Source organism: Cannabis sativa, chromosome 9 (genome assembly GCF_029168945.1).
Source record: "Cannabis sativa cultivar Pink pepper isolate KNU-18-1 chromosome 9, ASM2916894v1, whole genome shotgun sequence".
NCBI lineage: Eukaryota > Viridiplantae > Streptophyta > Magnoliopsida > Rosales > Cannabaceae > Cannabis > Cannabis sativa.
In genome coordinates this window covers 1,825,886-1,841,859 of record NC_083609.1, presented here as the reverse complement: position 1 = coordinate 1,841,859, position 15,974 = coordinate 1,825,886, and the positions used below count along the sequence as shown (strand labels likewise).

At 33.2% G+C, this 15,974-nt stretch overlaps 2 protein-coding genes and 1 non-coding gene across 6 annotated transcripts; 1 reads left to right on the top strand and 2 right to left on the bottom strand.

The window, feature by feature from the left end:
• Positions 1-412: 412 nt before the first annotated feature.
• On the bottom strand, positions 413-7,708 carry LOC115723310 (F-box protein PP2-B10). The gene is made up of 3 exons (XM_030652748.2): positions 7,306-7,708; positions 7,102-7,220; positions 413-1,018 (listed from the first exon to the last, which is right to left on the bottom strand). Exons 1-3 carry the CDS (start codon positions 7,573-7,575, stop codon positions 601-603), a joined length of 807 nt encoding a protein of 268 aa, XP_030508608.2. The 5' UTR covers positions 7,576-7,708; the 3' UTR covers positions 413-600.
• A 2,220-nt stretch (positions 7,709-9,928) lies between these two features.
• On the top strand, positions 9,929-10,015 carry TRNAM-CAU (transfer RNA methionine (anticodon CAU)). Its single transcript is given in 2 exon segments — positions 9,929-9,966; positions 9,980-10,015. It is a non-coding gene; the product is annotated as a tRNA-Met (tRNA).
• Positions 10,016-10,683: 668 nt separating this feature from the next.
• LOC115722091 (uncharacterized) lies at positions 10,684-13,405 on the bottom strand. Of its 4 annotated transcripts, none has more exons than XM_061103927.1 (5): positions 13,039-13,405; positions 12,850-12,964; positions 12,485-12,714; positions 11,209-11,327; positions 10,684-11,101 (listed from the first exon to the last, which is right to left on the bottom strand). In XM_061103927.1, the coding sequence occupies exons 1-5, from the start codon at positions 13,116-13,118 to the stop codon at positions 10,977-10,979; spliced, it is 669 nt and encodes a 222-aa protein (XP_060959910.1). In that variant the 5' UTR covers positions 13,119-13,405; the 3' UTR covers positions 10,684-10,976. The 4 variants fall into 4 exon arrangements, with proteins under 4 accessions (XP_060959910.1, XP_060959911.1, XP_030507072.2 ...); XM_061103928.1 differs by having other exon boundaries at positions 12,850-12,958; positions 13,039-13,404; XM_030651212.2 differs by having other exon boundaries at positions 11,209-11,331; positions 12,489-12,714; positions 13,039-13,356.
• Positions 13,406-15,974: the final 2,569 nt, after the last annotated feature.

Here is a 15,974-nt window from a genome sequence, read left to right as displayed (position 1 = left end):
CTTTAAACATGAACAATACTCTATCTTTATTTGTTGACCATAGAGAAAAAGGTGGAAATCTGATTGTTTATATGTGTTGTTCAATGGATAGAAAAATATATAAGGTGGATTTATTTATTTGTTTTTTTTAAACATAAAACTATTTTGTATTGATAATTATACTATATGTAACAAGTTTATAAAATAGAGATAATTAAAAAATACCTATAATTTAAATTCAAATTCTTCTGCTATTTTTGAAAACTACCTTCATGAGTTTTCTTTCTTTTCTAGACTCATGCCTTCAATAAATGCTCATTTAATCTAAATAAAAATTTTATATCTAAAAAATTATATATGTAAATTTTCTTACTTTATTACATTTTTAATAACATTATAAATTTATACTTAACCATTCATTTACAAAATAATGTCAATAAAAAGGTGAAATTTAGATCTTATAAATAAAAATATGTCTATGTGGGACATTAGCAAATACACAACAACTTCAATTTCTTTACCAAAATAAAGAGTTTAAAGAACAAAGACATCAAAAATCACACCCAAATTGTATATATATACATACCACATGTAATAGTCTATAGATATAGACATAGATATTTATGTGGGAGGTGTAGGCCTAAACTCAATTCCCTCCAAAATGAGGCCAGACCAAGAAGTAGCACAACTAACCTCTTTGAGAGTACACAACACTAAATCATGATCACCATCTTCATTGAAGAAATGACCCATTTCAATCTCCTTCCACCCATCTCCTCTATCTTGAGGAATTAGGGTCATGTTGTTGTTGATGTTGTTTCTAGGAGGTTTTAAGAACACATTAAAACCCTCCATTTCTTCTCTTCCTTCTAATTGAATTCGAAGCTCAACTGGTCTTCTATCGAAATTGTACTGGTTTTCTTCAAGCTTGAACACAAGGTAAGCTGTGTATGTTGTTTTTGGGGATAGAATTTTTGTTTCCAACTTTGCTGACACATGAAGCCACCATACAACATTGAGTAGTGCCACTTCAGGGAACCTGCACACTCCATAATGTTGCACATAATCAGACATTTTCAATATTTTGAAATAAATATGAGTTAGTGTGATCCATTGATGAGATTTATAAATTTATGTTCTCTTCTGCAATCACAATGTCTAAATTGATATGTATTTTAGTTGTAAATGAATGAAAAAAGATTTTGACAGAGTTTCACATGAAAATAAAAATATCCACCTTCTAAAGGTGAATATAATGAACTTCCTATCCTAATATTGGCCTGGCAATAAATTTAGAATCCAACAAGAACTATGAATATAATATATATGTAGTAATTTAATAGCTAAATGTTGTGTTTGGTGTGATTAAATTATCAAACTTATATAATATAATATATTTTATGTGAGAAAATTCTATCCTAATCATAGTATCCTACATTTGTATTCTGTTCATCTTCTTACAATTTATGTAACACTAATATGATACTGACATGGCCTAATATGATAGTCTAGGTAAAAAAAATACTTGCAATAATAGTAATATAATGACAAATTATGAAAATATACATTGATATTCTTAGAATTATTTTAATTTTATATTTGTTATGGAAAATAGTTAATCATTCAAAAGTACAGGCTGACCCATATAGAAGTGAGGAGAGCGCCTTTTGAAAAAAAAAATCGGAAGCACCCTCCCATGTGTCAATATCGCTATTGGTCCAACTAAGTATCGGGTCTGATGGTTTGAGAATAAATTTGTATTGGTTTAGATTTGGAATAGGTGGATATGTGGTTAATGGTTTGTTGTGGTAATGTAGTGAAGTAGTGATGTTGATGAGTAGTTGTTGATTTAGTATAAGAAATGAGTTTGGCTTAGAAGAGAGGGTTGTTTGAGAAAGTAGTAAAGTTTTATTGATAGTTTGGAACTTTTGGTTTTTTGGTGTTGGTTGTTTTGTTACACTAGCTCCTCAACCCAAGCTTGGTATTTATAGGGAGCTAAGGATGATACTACAACTTTCTAGATTTTTCTTATTTTGATTTACAATTTAACTTTCTAAGATATTCTAGAATTTTCTAAGTTTCTTAGCTTACAAATATAGTTTCTAGGTAATTCTAGTTTTCTCTAATTTTCTTAGTTTTGTGTAGTTAATACTAGAATTTTCTAGAGAAGAAAAGTGTAGAAATGTGTAGCACTTTTCATCACTCCTCCTTGGTACACATTTCGGTAACTCCGATCATGTCTCGCAATAGCTCGAACTTTCCTCTTGGTAGTGCCTTTGTGAATATGTCGGCTACCTGCTCTTCAGTCTTGCAGTGTTTGAGCTCGATTTCTTTATTTGCTTCTGCTTCCCTGATGAAATGGTACTTGATGCTTATATGTTTAGTTCTACTATGAAATACTGGATTTTTCGCCATTGCTATAGCTGATTTGCTATCACAATATATCTTTGTAGCCTCCTTCTGTGATTCTCCCATGTCTTTTAGTATTCTTTTAAGCCATATAGCTTGGCTTGTAGTCATTGCTGCTGCAATATACTCTGCTTCTGCTGATGATTGCGCAACAGTTGCTTGCTTTTTTGATGCCCATGAAAATATTCCTGATCCAAGTGTGAAGGCATATCCTGACGTGCTCTTCATGTCATCTATGGACCCTGCCTGATCCTTTATCTGTGTAGCCAACAAGTTTTGAGTCACTTGTAACTCCGTACCATATTCCGTAGAATTTTGTTCCTTGCAAGTATCTGAGGATTCGCTTGGCTGCTCCATAGTGAACTTGACTTGGATCATGCATGAATCTTGATAGGAGACTAACTGCGTACATTATGTCTGGTCTTGTAGCAGTTAGATATAGTAGGCTACCAATTAGACTTCGAAATTTTGATTCATCAGCTTTCGATGAGCCATCTTCTTTCTTGAGAGCTTTGTTGTTGTCTAATGGAGTTGATACAGTCTTGCATCCCTCCATTTTGAATTTCTTCAATAGTGTCTCTGTATACTTCTTTTGTGAGATGAAGATCCCATCTTCTTTTTGAGTTATTTCGATCCCGAGAAAGTAGTGCATTAATCCCAGGTCGGTCATCTCAAAATTTTTCATCATGTCTTCTTTAAACTTCTTTATCATCTTTTCATTATTGCCTGTGTAGATGAGATCATCAACGTATAAAGAGACAATTAGTGTATCATTCGTACCTTGAGTTTTGATGTAAAGAGTTGGCTCACTCTTGCTCCTCCTGAATCCTTGCTCGGTAAAGTAGCTGTCAATTCTGCTATACCAGGCTCGTGGAGCTTGCTTTAGGCCATATAAAGCCTTTTTCAATCTGAGGACTTTATCTTCCTGTCCTTGTACCACGAACCCTTGAGGTTGCTCCACATAAATTTCTTCTTCAAGATAACCATTTAGAAATGCTGACTTCACATCGAGTTGAAAAATCTTCCATTTCTTTTGTGCAGCTAGAGCTATTAAAGCCCTAATAGTGTCGAGGCGTGCAACTGGAGCAAATGTTTCGTTGTAGTCGACTCCGTATTGTTGTGAGTATCCTTTCGCAACTAATCTTGCTTTGTGCTTTTGGATAGAGCCATCTGCGTTGAGCTTTGTCTTGTAGACCCACTTGACTCCTATAGTATCTTTGTCTTGTGGACGATCTACAAGCTCCCAAGTCTCATTCTTCATAATCATCTTTATCTCTTCATTCATAGCTTTTCTCCATACTTCTTGTTTATGAGCTGCTTCAAAGCTTTCTGGCTCCATAAGTACTAAGTTGCATGTCTCATAGATTTCTGATAGTGGTCTTGTTCGCCTTGCGGGTGAGTCGGCGGAGATTCTATGACTTGTGCAGGTTCTTGTGTTCTTGGTTGAGTAAGAACTTCATTTTGATCAGTTTCTTGTCTTGGCGGTAGAGGAATATTGACTGTCTTTCTTTCAACTTCTTGTGTCTCCCAGTTGTATGCAGCATCTTCGTCAAATTTTACGTCTCGACTGATTATTAGCTTATTTGTTTCTAAGCTATAGACTCGATAACCTTTTGATTGAGTACTATAGCCTAAGAAGATTCCTTTCTCTGCCTTCTCATCAAGCTTGCCTCTTTTCTCTTTTGGAATGTGATCGTAGCATATGCGGTAGAAGACTTTGAGATGCTTTGCTGATGGCTTACGTCCGCTCCAAGCATCGATCGGGGTCTTATTACGCACGGCTTTGGTTGGACATCGGTTGAGCAAGTAGGCTGCGGTGCTTCTTGCCTGCCCAAAATCGTTTTGGGAGACCTTTCTCTAGCAGCATGGCTCTTGCTGCCTCCATAATGATCTGTTTTTCCTTTCAGATACACCATTCTGTTCTGGTGCGTATCCAACAGTGAGTTGGTGCTCCATCCCTTCATCTTCACAGAACTTGTTGAATTCATTAGAAGTGTATTCTTTGCCTCTATCACTTCTAATTGTCTTGATGTAGTGACCGCTTTGTCTTTCGACACGGGATTTGAACTTTTTGAAAATATCGAAGACTTGCGACTTTTGTTGCATAAAATAAACCCATGTCATTCTAGTAAAGTCATCAATGAAGAGAATGAAGTACCTGTTTTGGTCATTTGATGGAGTGCGCATTGCCCCGCAGACGTCAGTATGGACTAGCTCCAGTGGCTCTTTGGCTCTCCAAGTTTTGCCGGATGGGAAAGGTTGTCGATGTTGTTTCCCGAGCATGCATCCTTCACAGACTGTGTTGATCTCCTTAATTGCTGGGAGGTCTCGCATCATATTCTTCTGCTTGAGGATCTTAAGCCCATGGAAGTTAAAGTGACCGAACCTTCTATGCCAAAGCCATGATTCATCTGTTTGTGCTTGCATTGCCACACTACTTGCATATCTCCATTGTATAGGAAAGCATCTATTTTCTTTCATTTTTACCTTTGCAATTTGAAAGGATTTATCTTGCTTATCATATATTGTGCAAGAATTTCCTTCAAAATGCAAAGAGTACCCTTTTTCAATCATTTGACCTACGCTAAGTAGGTTTTGATCAATGTTGGGTACCAAGAGTACATCATTGATGTATCTCTTGCCTTTTTTAGTGTCAATGGCAATGGTGCCTTTGCCGACTGCTTCCATGAAGTCACCATTACCGATTTTGACTTTAGTCTTGGATCTATCAAGACTACAAAAGATGCTTTCGTTTTTCGTCATGTGGTTACTGCAACCACTATCAAGATACCAAGTATCTTTTCCTTCTTCTGTTGCAGCTTGGCAGACATAGAAGAGATTATTTTCATCATTTTTCTCTTCGGAAAAATTAGCTTGATGGGATTTCTTTAAACAACAAGTTTTTTCAGTGTGGCCAAATTTTTTACAATTTTGGCACTGTGGTTTTCCTTTGAACCAACAGTCTTTCTCCAAGTGACTTTTTCTTTTACAAATGCCACATGGAGGATACTTGTCGTTATTTTCTTTTTGTTTTTCTTGTGTCTTTTTCCCATCAGCTTTTGGTTTTTGAGACCGCGGATTGATTTTAGACTGAAAGGCATTTTCTACTTCACTTTCCTTATGCCTTTCTCGTCTACTTTCATATGCTTCAAGAGAGCCCATTAGTTCAGTTGGTGATAGAGTTTCTAAATCTTTAGTTTCCTCTATCACAGAAACTATTGAATCATATTTTTCTGTACAAGAAATTAGTATCTTTTGTACTATATTCTTGTCAGAAATTATTTCTCCATAGGCTCCCATTTGATTTACTATTTCTTTAATTCTAGAATAGTAATCTTTTGCAGTCTCATTATCTTTCATTTTAAGATTCTCAAAATCTCTTCTAAGCTTTTGTAGTCTAACTGTGCGTACCTTGACGGTTCCTTGAAACTCCTCCTGCAGCGTGTCCCATGCTTCTTTTGCCGTTGCTGCGCTCATAATTCGTGGAAAAAGATTGTCCGCCATAGCTTGTTGCAAGCAATATAATGCATGAGAATCCTTTTGTTGATTATCCTCGAGTGCCTTCTTTTGGTCTTCCGAAAGAGATGTAATATCTTCCGGAATAGTGATTCCTTCTTCAACAATTTTCCATAGATTTTGTGATCGAAAATAGGTCCTCATTTTGATGGACCAAAAATCATAGTTTTCTCCATGGAAAATTGGAAGAGGTAGTGAAGAGCGATTGTACTCCGAACTCATGTTGATGAGTGAAAAAGATTACGCCCAGTGATATATGATCGAACGGGGCTCTGATACCACTGATGGTTTGAGAATAAATTTGTATTGGTTTAGATTTGGAATAGGTGGATATGTGGTTAATGGTTTGTTGTGGTAATGTAGTGAAGTAGTGATGTTGATGAGTAGTTGTTGATTTAGTATAAGAAATGAGTTTGGCTTAGAAGAGAGGGTTGTTTGAGAAAGTAGTAAAGTTTTATTGATAGTTTGGAACTTTTGGTTTTTTGGTGTTGGTTGTTTTGTTACACTAGCTCCTCAACCCAAGCTTGGTATTTATAGGGAGCTAAGGATGATACTACAACTTTCTAGATTTTTCTTATTTTGATTTACAATTTAACTTTCTAAGATATTCTAGAATTTTCTAAGTTTCTTAGCTTACAAATATAGTTTCTAGGTAATTCTAGTTTTCTCTAATTTTCTTAGTTTTGTGTAGTTAATACTAGAATTTTCTAGAGAAGAAAAGTGTAGAAATGTGTAGCACTTTTCATCAGGGTCCCATATAGTTTAATATAATAGCTTTTATGGAGTATCGCTAGTCAATCACAACCCGACATGTCGAGAAGGTGCTAAGCACCACTGATGCCTAATAGCAATGCTCTATAATAAATGAAGGATTCAAATTCCAATGTTCAAAAGGGGTTACTTTGTGAGAGTATTGAGCTCTTATTTTAAGACTAGAATAATTCTATGCTTAATTTAAACACATAAGCTATAAGACAAGACCATTGGTTAATGTTTGGTACTTCAGATTATATGTCACAATTCATAACCATCTTTAAAAAGTAAAATACCTAAGAACTGATTCAATGTCTCCCTTTTCTTCTTCAGAATTATGCTTTATTTCATAATTTCAAATCATAAAATAAATTATTATTATTATTTCTTATTGAAATTAAATTATTATGAGAGAAAATCATGAAGAGTGAAAAAGAAGATAACCTAGATTCAGGTAAAGATATCCATCTCCAGTAATGAGGAGTATCACCCCATATAATCTCAAGCTTTCTAGCTCCAACCATGAAACACTTCTTCCCACTTTCTCTATCAATAGAAAAGCTCTGTCTCAAATCAACCAAAAAAAACTCATCACAATTAATTAATTATATAAACAAATTAATCAATTTTAATTAATAATTTAATTACCAGATTGCGATCGTCGCCGATGAGAGTAGGATTGCTAGAGAGATGAAAGTAGAGACTCTTCTTTGAGGTGATTGTTGTCGTTTGAGGAAAAACGACAGAATGAGAGATGAGGTTTTGGTAATCGGATGGGAGGAATTTTTGCCAAACGACATCGGAATCGGCAACTGATCTGAAGAGAGGAGATACCAAGGATGATCTGCAAGCATCTCTTGGTGTTGTTAGAGATATTATCAAAGCGATGCACTCTTGTGGTAAGTGGCTAATCTCCATGATCCTTCTCTTTGATCTTCTTCTTTGTTTTTCTTTGTTTGTTATTAAGGAAGTTTAATTTTGGAGTCAATTGTTGACTTAAGAAGTTGTTTGGAAATAATTGCGTTGAATTCTATGTTTTACAAAAGATATTAGAATGACCAATCTATTTTGTTAAGAAAAGTATCAACATCTCAACGTCAAAAATCACTATTTTTCCAATTTTTTCTTTTTTATATTTATTATAGTTACAATATTATTTCTATTGCATGAAATTTTTACGTGGTTGGGCATTAATAAGTCTTAGTCCACGAGTCTTTTTTATTTATGAGAAGAGAATGTTCTTGGTGACTTTTCTCTTTGGTTCTTCTGAAACTCAAAAATCTCGACTCCTGCCTTAATGTGTTTGGAGTATTTATAGTGTTTTTTTTTTTTCTGGGGTAATCCCTAAAATTGTCCCATATGTAATTCTGTGTAACTTCAATAGGGGCATGCATTCCTAGCCCATGCAAAATAGGAAATGCATGGTCTGTACCCTAGGTATTTTAGGGGTTAGGTAGATATACTCCTTTATCCCTTCTTGATTGATGTGATCCCTCATAAAGTAGCCGTCACTAAGCTTATTAATCATAGCGCAATAGCTGCAGAAGGGGGGTTACGCCGTCAGACTTTAATATTTATGGCAGTACCAATACGCCTTCTCCCATGCGGTATTAAATGCGAGATGACTGTTCAGATGGGGTCTGATATCTTCCGGAAGTGCTTTGCTATAGCTTTGCTCTCCGGGAATGCGTGGTCCCCTCATGCCTTCTCCGGGAGGTATCTCTTTAGCTGATCCTCTTGGTTTAAAAGACTTAGTCAAATTATACCGAAGCCATACTCCTCAGATCTACGTGTCGTGGTCGCATTGGTCCACGTATTTTGGGCAAAAACAGGGGCAACAGTTATGATTACAATATTATCATTGTAAATTTTTAAAAAATTTCAAATAGTTTACAAAGTTCCACAAATTCTAATTTACCACATGTGTTCAAACGACTTTAAACAATTTTAGGACATTGTAAATTATTTGAAAATTTTCAAAAATAAAAATAATTAACTATAGCAAACACGGCTATAAAAAATTGAAAAAATTATTACGGTATGTGCTTTAGAACAGGTAGATTGACTAATAGCTTGTAATAGGAGGTTCACAATTGACGATAACACTTTTCTCTTGTTAAATGACAATTTAGATCATGTGTTTTTTAAAATGATACAAAATAGATCTTGAGCTTAATTTTGGTCAAATTAAAACTTAATAATAACCAAATTTGAAAGTGTTATGACATAAATAGTTATATTTTTTTTCATATGTTTGTGCTAAAAATTAGTTTCAAGTTGATTATATTAAGAAAAATAATTGATGAAAATTTAACTCATAATCTATTTTGTACTATTTTAAAAAATACAAGATTCGAATTATTATTTATTTAACAAAATAGATAGTTTAATCCATAATTTTTACAAGCTTCTTTTTACTACTTTGATTAATTAAATTATTTATTATTTGTAGAGAATCTCTTTGAACCCCTTGTCAACAAAAATGTACGTTGACATTTTTTTAAAAAAAAATATTCTTCAAAATTTATCTTTGCTCTAATCAATTTGTTTTTTTTTTTAATTATTTTATATATTTTTTGAAAACAATTTGTTCATCTTGGTAATATTGAAGAGAAAAAATAGAGAGTATTTTTTTTTTTTAATCAATTAGGGCAATGGTATGTGGTCTTTGACAAAATTTAATTTTGAAGTCCGTTTAATTATTTTCAAAATAATAATTCAAGTATTTTATTATAGTGGTAAAAAAATTTAAAATTAGTTTTAAAAGTTTCAAGAATCCTTCATAGTTATACATTAAATATTTTTGAAAAAATTGCAAAAATCCTTCATCCTTTTACATGTTAAGAATTGATCTCATAACCTCTTAACTTAAAATAACATTAAATACTACTGATATTTTTTTTCCAATTACGAGGTCTAAGCGTTCGGGGCTCAAGGCGCACGTCTTGCTCGTCTCACCTCAAGGTCAACCCTATTAATAAGAAAAAATTGTCTTGTCTTTCTTTCTATTGAGTCTATTATATTCTCATGCATCACACATAATAATATTTTATGAACAACAAAAATAAAGAATTGCAACATTTTTTTCCTTTTCAAAATTGTCTAATTTGTGTTCTTTTTTCATGTTAAAACATTTATTTTAAATATTTGAAAATCTAATTTGAATGAAGGGGAAATTTAACAAATGATTTGTTTCCCAAAATGATAAATATCTAAAACTAATTTTAAACTTTAAAAATAGATATCATTATGTGAAATGAAATATCACATAGGGGTGGTGGCGCAGTTGGCTAGCGCGTAGGTCTCATAGCTACATTGAGTGATCCTGAGGTCGAGAGTTCGAGCCTCTCTCACCCCAAACAGTCTTTTTCTTCAAGTCAATATTTTTCATGTTCTTTCTTTTGGGCTATTTATATTCTATTGAGATTTTTGCTTGGGTTAACATTCACATATCACCATATTTTAAACTTTTAAACCATATATTATTTTTATTTTTACAATGGTTTTACTTGAATTAAGATTCACATTGAACTAAAAATAACTAATTCATGGTCAGGCTCGCCATCCTTCTCGTGTGACTTAGTTGGAGTTGTGTTTTACAATTGCAATTGTATTTTTACTACTGCAATTAGTCTTGTCTTTGTATCATGATTTTAAGTATTTTAGTCTTGCCTCTATGACATAATTTTGAGTGTTTTGGTCTTGTTTGTGTAATATGATTTTGTTTTGTTTGTTTCATTGTTGTTTCTTCTTTTTCCTTTAATAACTTGTCATCAAACCATTGTTAGTCGTTGAAAATAATAAGTTTCCTGTGATTATAAGTGTTTTTAAAATTAACTGTGATGCTATAACTTTTTTTATCTTATTTTATTTTTAGTTTTTTTTTGTCAAACAATTCAAGAATTACGCGGCTGATTATTTAACTTATTTTTTAATTTTAATCCTAATCCTGTTTCCAACGGGGAGATGTCCCGATTAGATTGCATGTTATTATTCTAGCTAATTGCTATTCATAAAATTGCAAGATTTATTAGAAAAAAACAAATAAATAAATTACTAATTCATAAGGTGATGACAGTTTTGGGGAAAAAAAGTGCATTTTACATCATTTTTCCTTCTAAAATGGAGAACTGATTAGTGTTCAACCATGAACAAACTAAGACGATATTGTTACATAAAGCAGTTATGTACAGGCTAAGGCTCTAATGAAAGCACCAGCACCATTGGAAAAGTCTGATAGTCAATCACTTTGAGCTTCAAAGTTCAAACATGGTGATGATATGGTAGTAAAGGGACATTTCAAGATCAAGGGTTGAAGATCAATGCCAATCTAGACTCCCTCCAAAAGTTGTGGAACCAACTCCTTCCCATACCTCACTAAAGCCAACTTCTTCATTGTCAACCCCCTCCATGTTGGAGTCCCACCAGCCACCACCATTTGCATCTGCAAAACAACCCGAAAAAGTTGCAAGAACCAAATTACACTCTTATTCACCATAAAGAGAAAACAAGTGATGTGAAGAGTTTAATTTAGTGGCTGTGAATACTAACAGTGATTATAAGTAGGAACTTGGTTCTCATTCCTGATATACTTATCCCTTCTTTGCTGCTTGGCTTTTGAATTTCCTCCTAGAACTACCACCTGTTTTCGAGGAATGTGCTTCTCATTCCTACCTGTGAGTTCAGATTCAAAAGAGCAGATAAAATTAGAGAGCAAGAAAAGAAATATCTGTAGCTAAATGTAGTGGAAATTGGATCATGTGGAGGGAGTTACATGGAGTTGTCCCTATCATAATTCGTCGGTGTTTGACCATTGCTACCGTTATTCGTACTAAGGCTAAAACTTTAATGTTCTATCAGAAAACCATCCATCCAGCATAGTAAATTCCCACCAGTAAATTCAGATTAAAGGCCAAAGTAGCACAGCATTGCAGGTAAAAAGTAGGACGAAAAATGATAACAAGTAGCTTCACCGAAAAACTTCTATGGTAAGCTCAACGAAACAAACTAAATAGCAAATGTGATATGTACTAAGGTCCACCTCTTACATAACATTTACTTCTGTCTCATGCATCATTTGCTAAGTTAGAAATCATCACAGGGTGTCCTTCTATTCAGATAGGGAACACAATGCAAGAAAAATTACAAGATTTGAACTCCAAATAACATGCAAACATACTCCTGCACCCATTCAATAAAAGATGCATGACATTGTACCGTAACAGACACGGTTTGGTCTGGTCAACCTTTGTTATCTTGATATGGTATCTACCATTAACAAGCATGATAATTCAACACAAAATCATGCAAGACTCGGAGCAATTACATTCAACACCCTTTTGAGCTTCATTATTTCGTAGCTGGTTTGTTTTCTCCCAAAGCTAAAATGAATTACACAGCCAGATTATCACCAATCAATCAAAACAAAGTAATGCCATAGGATTACTGAGTTTTTCTTTTGTAACATAAGGCTCGTGATAGGAATCTCCTAGCAATACAGGAAAATAGTGGATGATATATTGATCTAAATGGTGGTGATAACAGTGTTACTGGGTATTCGAGAAACCCGGTGCTCTCCCAAGCCAAGAGCGGTAGCTCTATTACAAATTCTTCTTCCAAAACCCTTCTAAAACTCTCATATATATATATACTATCTCAATAAGGCTTGTTACAATCTTCTCCTCTAAACTTCAGCAGTGTCAATCAATTGAGGTTAAAGAGTTGTATTGGTTAGGTACTTAGGTCTTTAAACTATTTCTAATGCTAGAAAAGAAAAACGCTCAATAGAAGGAAAACATTAAATAACAGGAAAAAGATTACAATTTACAAACCTTCAAAGCTTTTCCTCTTTCTTGATTCTGCTGCAGAAGCTATATTTTCAACTTCACCATTATTGCCATTATCACTACTTGAACCAACCAAATCATCTTTTGTTACAGTTTCTATATGCTTGAATTGTTCAAGAACCACTTTCTCAACAACATTCGAAGCCCCAATTTTTTCATCAACAGACCCATCTCTGAGTCCCAACAAAGAAGAAAAAGGCTTAGCTTTACCCTGTCAAAAATCACACCAATTAACTCCAACATCATCAAATCGAACTTCAATCAAATTCATCAACAATTTCAAACTAAATCTATTCAAATTCAAAAATTCAATACTCCAACGAAAGATGAAGTGAAAAGATAGTACTTTGACAGTCTTGGGGAGTCCGGAATCGTCGTTGAGCTTCCGTTGGAGAAAGTCCGAGAGAGAAATACGAGACACGTTCTCTAAATTCTTACAACCCTCTTTCGGAACCCTAGAACTAGAAATTCCATAACCATACACATCAAATTGAAAAACAATAACAAAATTAAGAAAGAAGTGAGTTAATCTTACGGTTTAGAAGAAGGATTGAGCAATGAAGAAACGATGGATCTTTGACCAACAGCTCTGAAAGGAGTTTGCTTTGATTTCATTTCTATGTAAAAATTTCTTCCAGTTTTTTGTGCTTAGCTACAATACATGAATTATCTTCTTCTTTAGTTCGTCTGAAATTTTCTGAATTTAGCGCCAAATTCGAACTTTTTTGCATAAATATTGTACGGATTTTTGGACTGGGCCCAATCTGTACCAACAATTATGGGCCTGGGCCTATTGCAACACTAAATTCTTTTTTTTTGGGATAAGTTGAAAAATATTTTTTTTTTATCTATTAATCAAAAATACTTTCATATTATTTTTTTATTAAAATATACCCGTTTTTTTTTGAGTGGATTGCCTAATATACTCTCACTCTCTACTTAAGTATAACATATAATTTACATAACTTAAGGGGTCTTATGGGAATATCATCCATAAAAGTGGGTATATTTAAAAAAATATGAAAATAGAAGTAAAAATTAAAACAAATAAAATAAAGTGGGCATACAATATAATTTCCTCATTTTTTTTTTAAACTTTTATTCTGAATAACATCATTTGAAATATTTATTTAGATATATACAACTTTGTTACGAAGATTGGCTTCTTTTTTATTGAAAGAATGAAATATAGTACACCATTTTAATTTTTTTTTTCCTAAAACTAAATATTATTTTGGACCATATATATTTAGCAAAAGCTATGATTAGATCGACTCTTTCTTTTGTTAAATGAAAACTTGGTTTGCACTTTTTTTATGCTAGAAATTGTGTGTAGGTTGGTTATATTAAAAAAATAAATTAATCTAAATTGAGTTCGGTCTACTATTATGCACTAATTTGGAAAATATAGGGTTTGGGTTGTTTTTTTAACAAAATTGTGACAATCAGTAGTCTCGTGATTCGTAAGAAAAAAGATCGGGAGCTGTTCAATCCCTTGTTGCCTGGGGATAGTCATGTGTAATGATTTTGAGACTGTGCAGGTATGAGACTACAAAGTTGAAGATATCTTAAATGGATTGATTGATACTACTTATGTCACCAAGGTGCATATTGTTTTTGGTAGCCCATCAGGAAAGAACTCCACAGTTAAACGTGTTTGACTTCAACATGAGTAACCTCCTAGAAACACTCGTGTTAGTCTGTAGAACAAAACATGCTAAGTTATTTACAAATACAGGGTGTAAAATAATATTTACCCATACAATATAACCAAAATCTCACTTTTTATATACACTACCAAAACCCATTTAACTAGTTTAATATTTTTCGCCCTCCAACTATAAAATTATAAATAAATTAATTCAATGCATGGTCAAGTACATATTTGAAGCTGTCAAAGGTAATTAAAGTTTGAAAGTAAGTTTGAGTTGATATTGAAATTATTGGCATTAAGTTCATGAACTATCTATTTTGTTCACATTGTTGGGCCACTAGCTCTAGCCCCACTACATTAGTTTTATATGGAAATAACTTTCTGTTTGTTAGATAGGAAAATGTCAGTTTCCGAGAAAGTGACCCCATACTATCTTTTTTTGCTTTCCCATTTGGAACTTGGAAGCACCATTGTATATTTGACTGTTTCCTATTGTTAGTTATAATAAAAATAAGTGGTATTTTTCTGACCATTTAACTAACAAGTAGTGCTTCTGTTGTAGATAGAAAATAATGGAATTGATTGGTGAATAAGCCTCCCAATAATTAAAAACCATAAAGAAAATTTTACATTTGTAGACAAGGACTGTTTGTAGATAATATTGGTTTTCTGTCTTTGTGATTGGGTGTATATATGTGGAAATTTCAGTACCTTTCAAAAGTAAGAGGATCTCATGACATGGATATTGGATGCTTCTTCCCCTTAATCATTATCCACCTAATCACGTTTCGGCACGTGTACACATAAAAGCCACATAAGCAACACATTGCGATAGTTCAATTAGTCTAGACCTCACTACGAGCGAACTCGTTTGTGAGCTCTAGACAATAGGCTCATTGCAACGAGATCCACTCGAGTACATTACTACAAGTGGCCTTGTATTTTCACCATTTGAAAAAGTAAGTAGAATGTATTTTTTTCTATTTAAAGACAATTGATCTTTTGAAGAAGTATAATTTGAGTCCTTTTGTTGTTTAAGCTATATTTGTGAATATAAATTTATAGTGTTTAATGCCCAAGTTGTAGTTTTCATGGTAGTATTGGTTTAGTCCTAGTTTTTCACTGGATTACCTTAAGTCTGACAACTTAACTTTGAGTCTCTTTTTTTTAAAGATTTAAGTTATTTGTTAGAGAATTTTGATAATTTATTATTTATTTTTTCTTGAAAATTCCTTAATTTATGTTTGTAGTATAACTAATATAATCGATACTTGGATGTGCATGCACTCAAAGTTCATAAACTAGTTTTGGATGGATGATTTTCTATGTTTATGTGCCTAACTCTTATTATTTTTTGATGAAGTAGGAGTTGTTTTTTATTAAAAACAAAAAACAAAAAAAGTACACGTAGATACTCATTTTTTAGTCCTCATAACTAATATTTGCATTTTTAGTGCAAGCTAGTGAGCTACATTGAAAGTTGTTTTAGTAGATTAATTATTAAAATAAATAAAAATAAAGTTGCAGTGGCAACAATGCTTTATATATTTATCTCACAAAATTTGTAATATTTCTCTTCTACCCAACAACAAAAGATCCCACACCACCCTGATAAGCCACTTTTACCTAGAAACATCAAAATGGGTAAGATACTGTTTACTCGAAAACTGATCATGGTTAAGTAAACGTTAATATTTGATACATGGCAAGAAAAAAAAAACATTTCAGAGTCCTGAGTCATTGTAGTCGACGTGGGAGGCGTTTATAGTCATGCGCCCAAGTTGACTTCAAGAACTCTGAAATAGGTGTTTGGATCC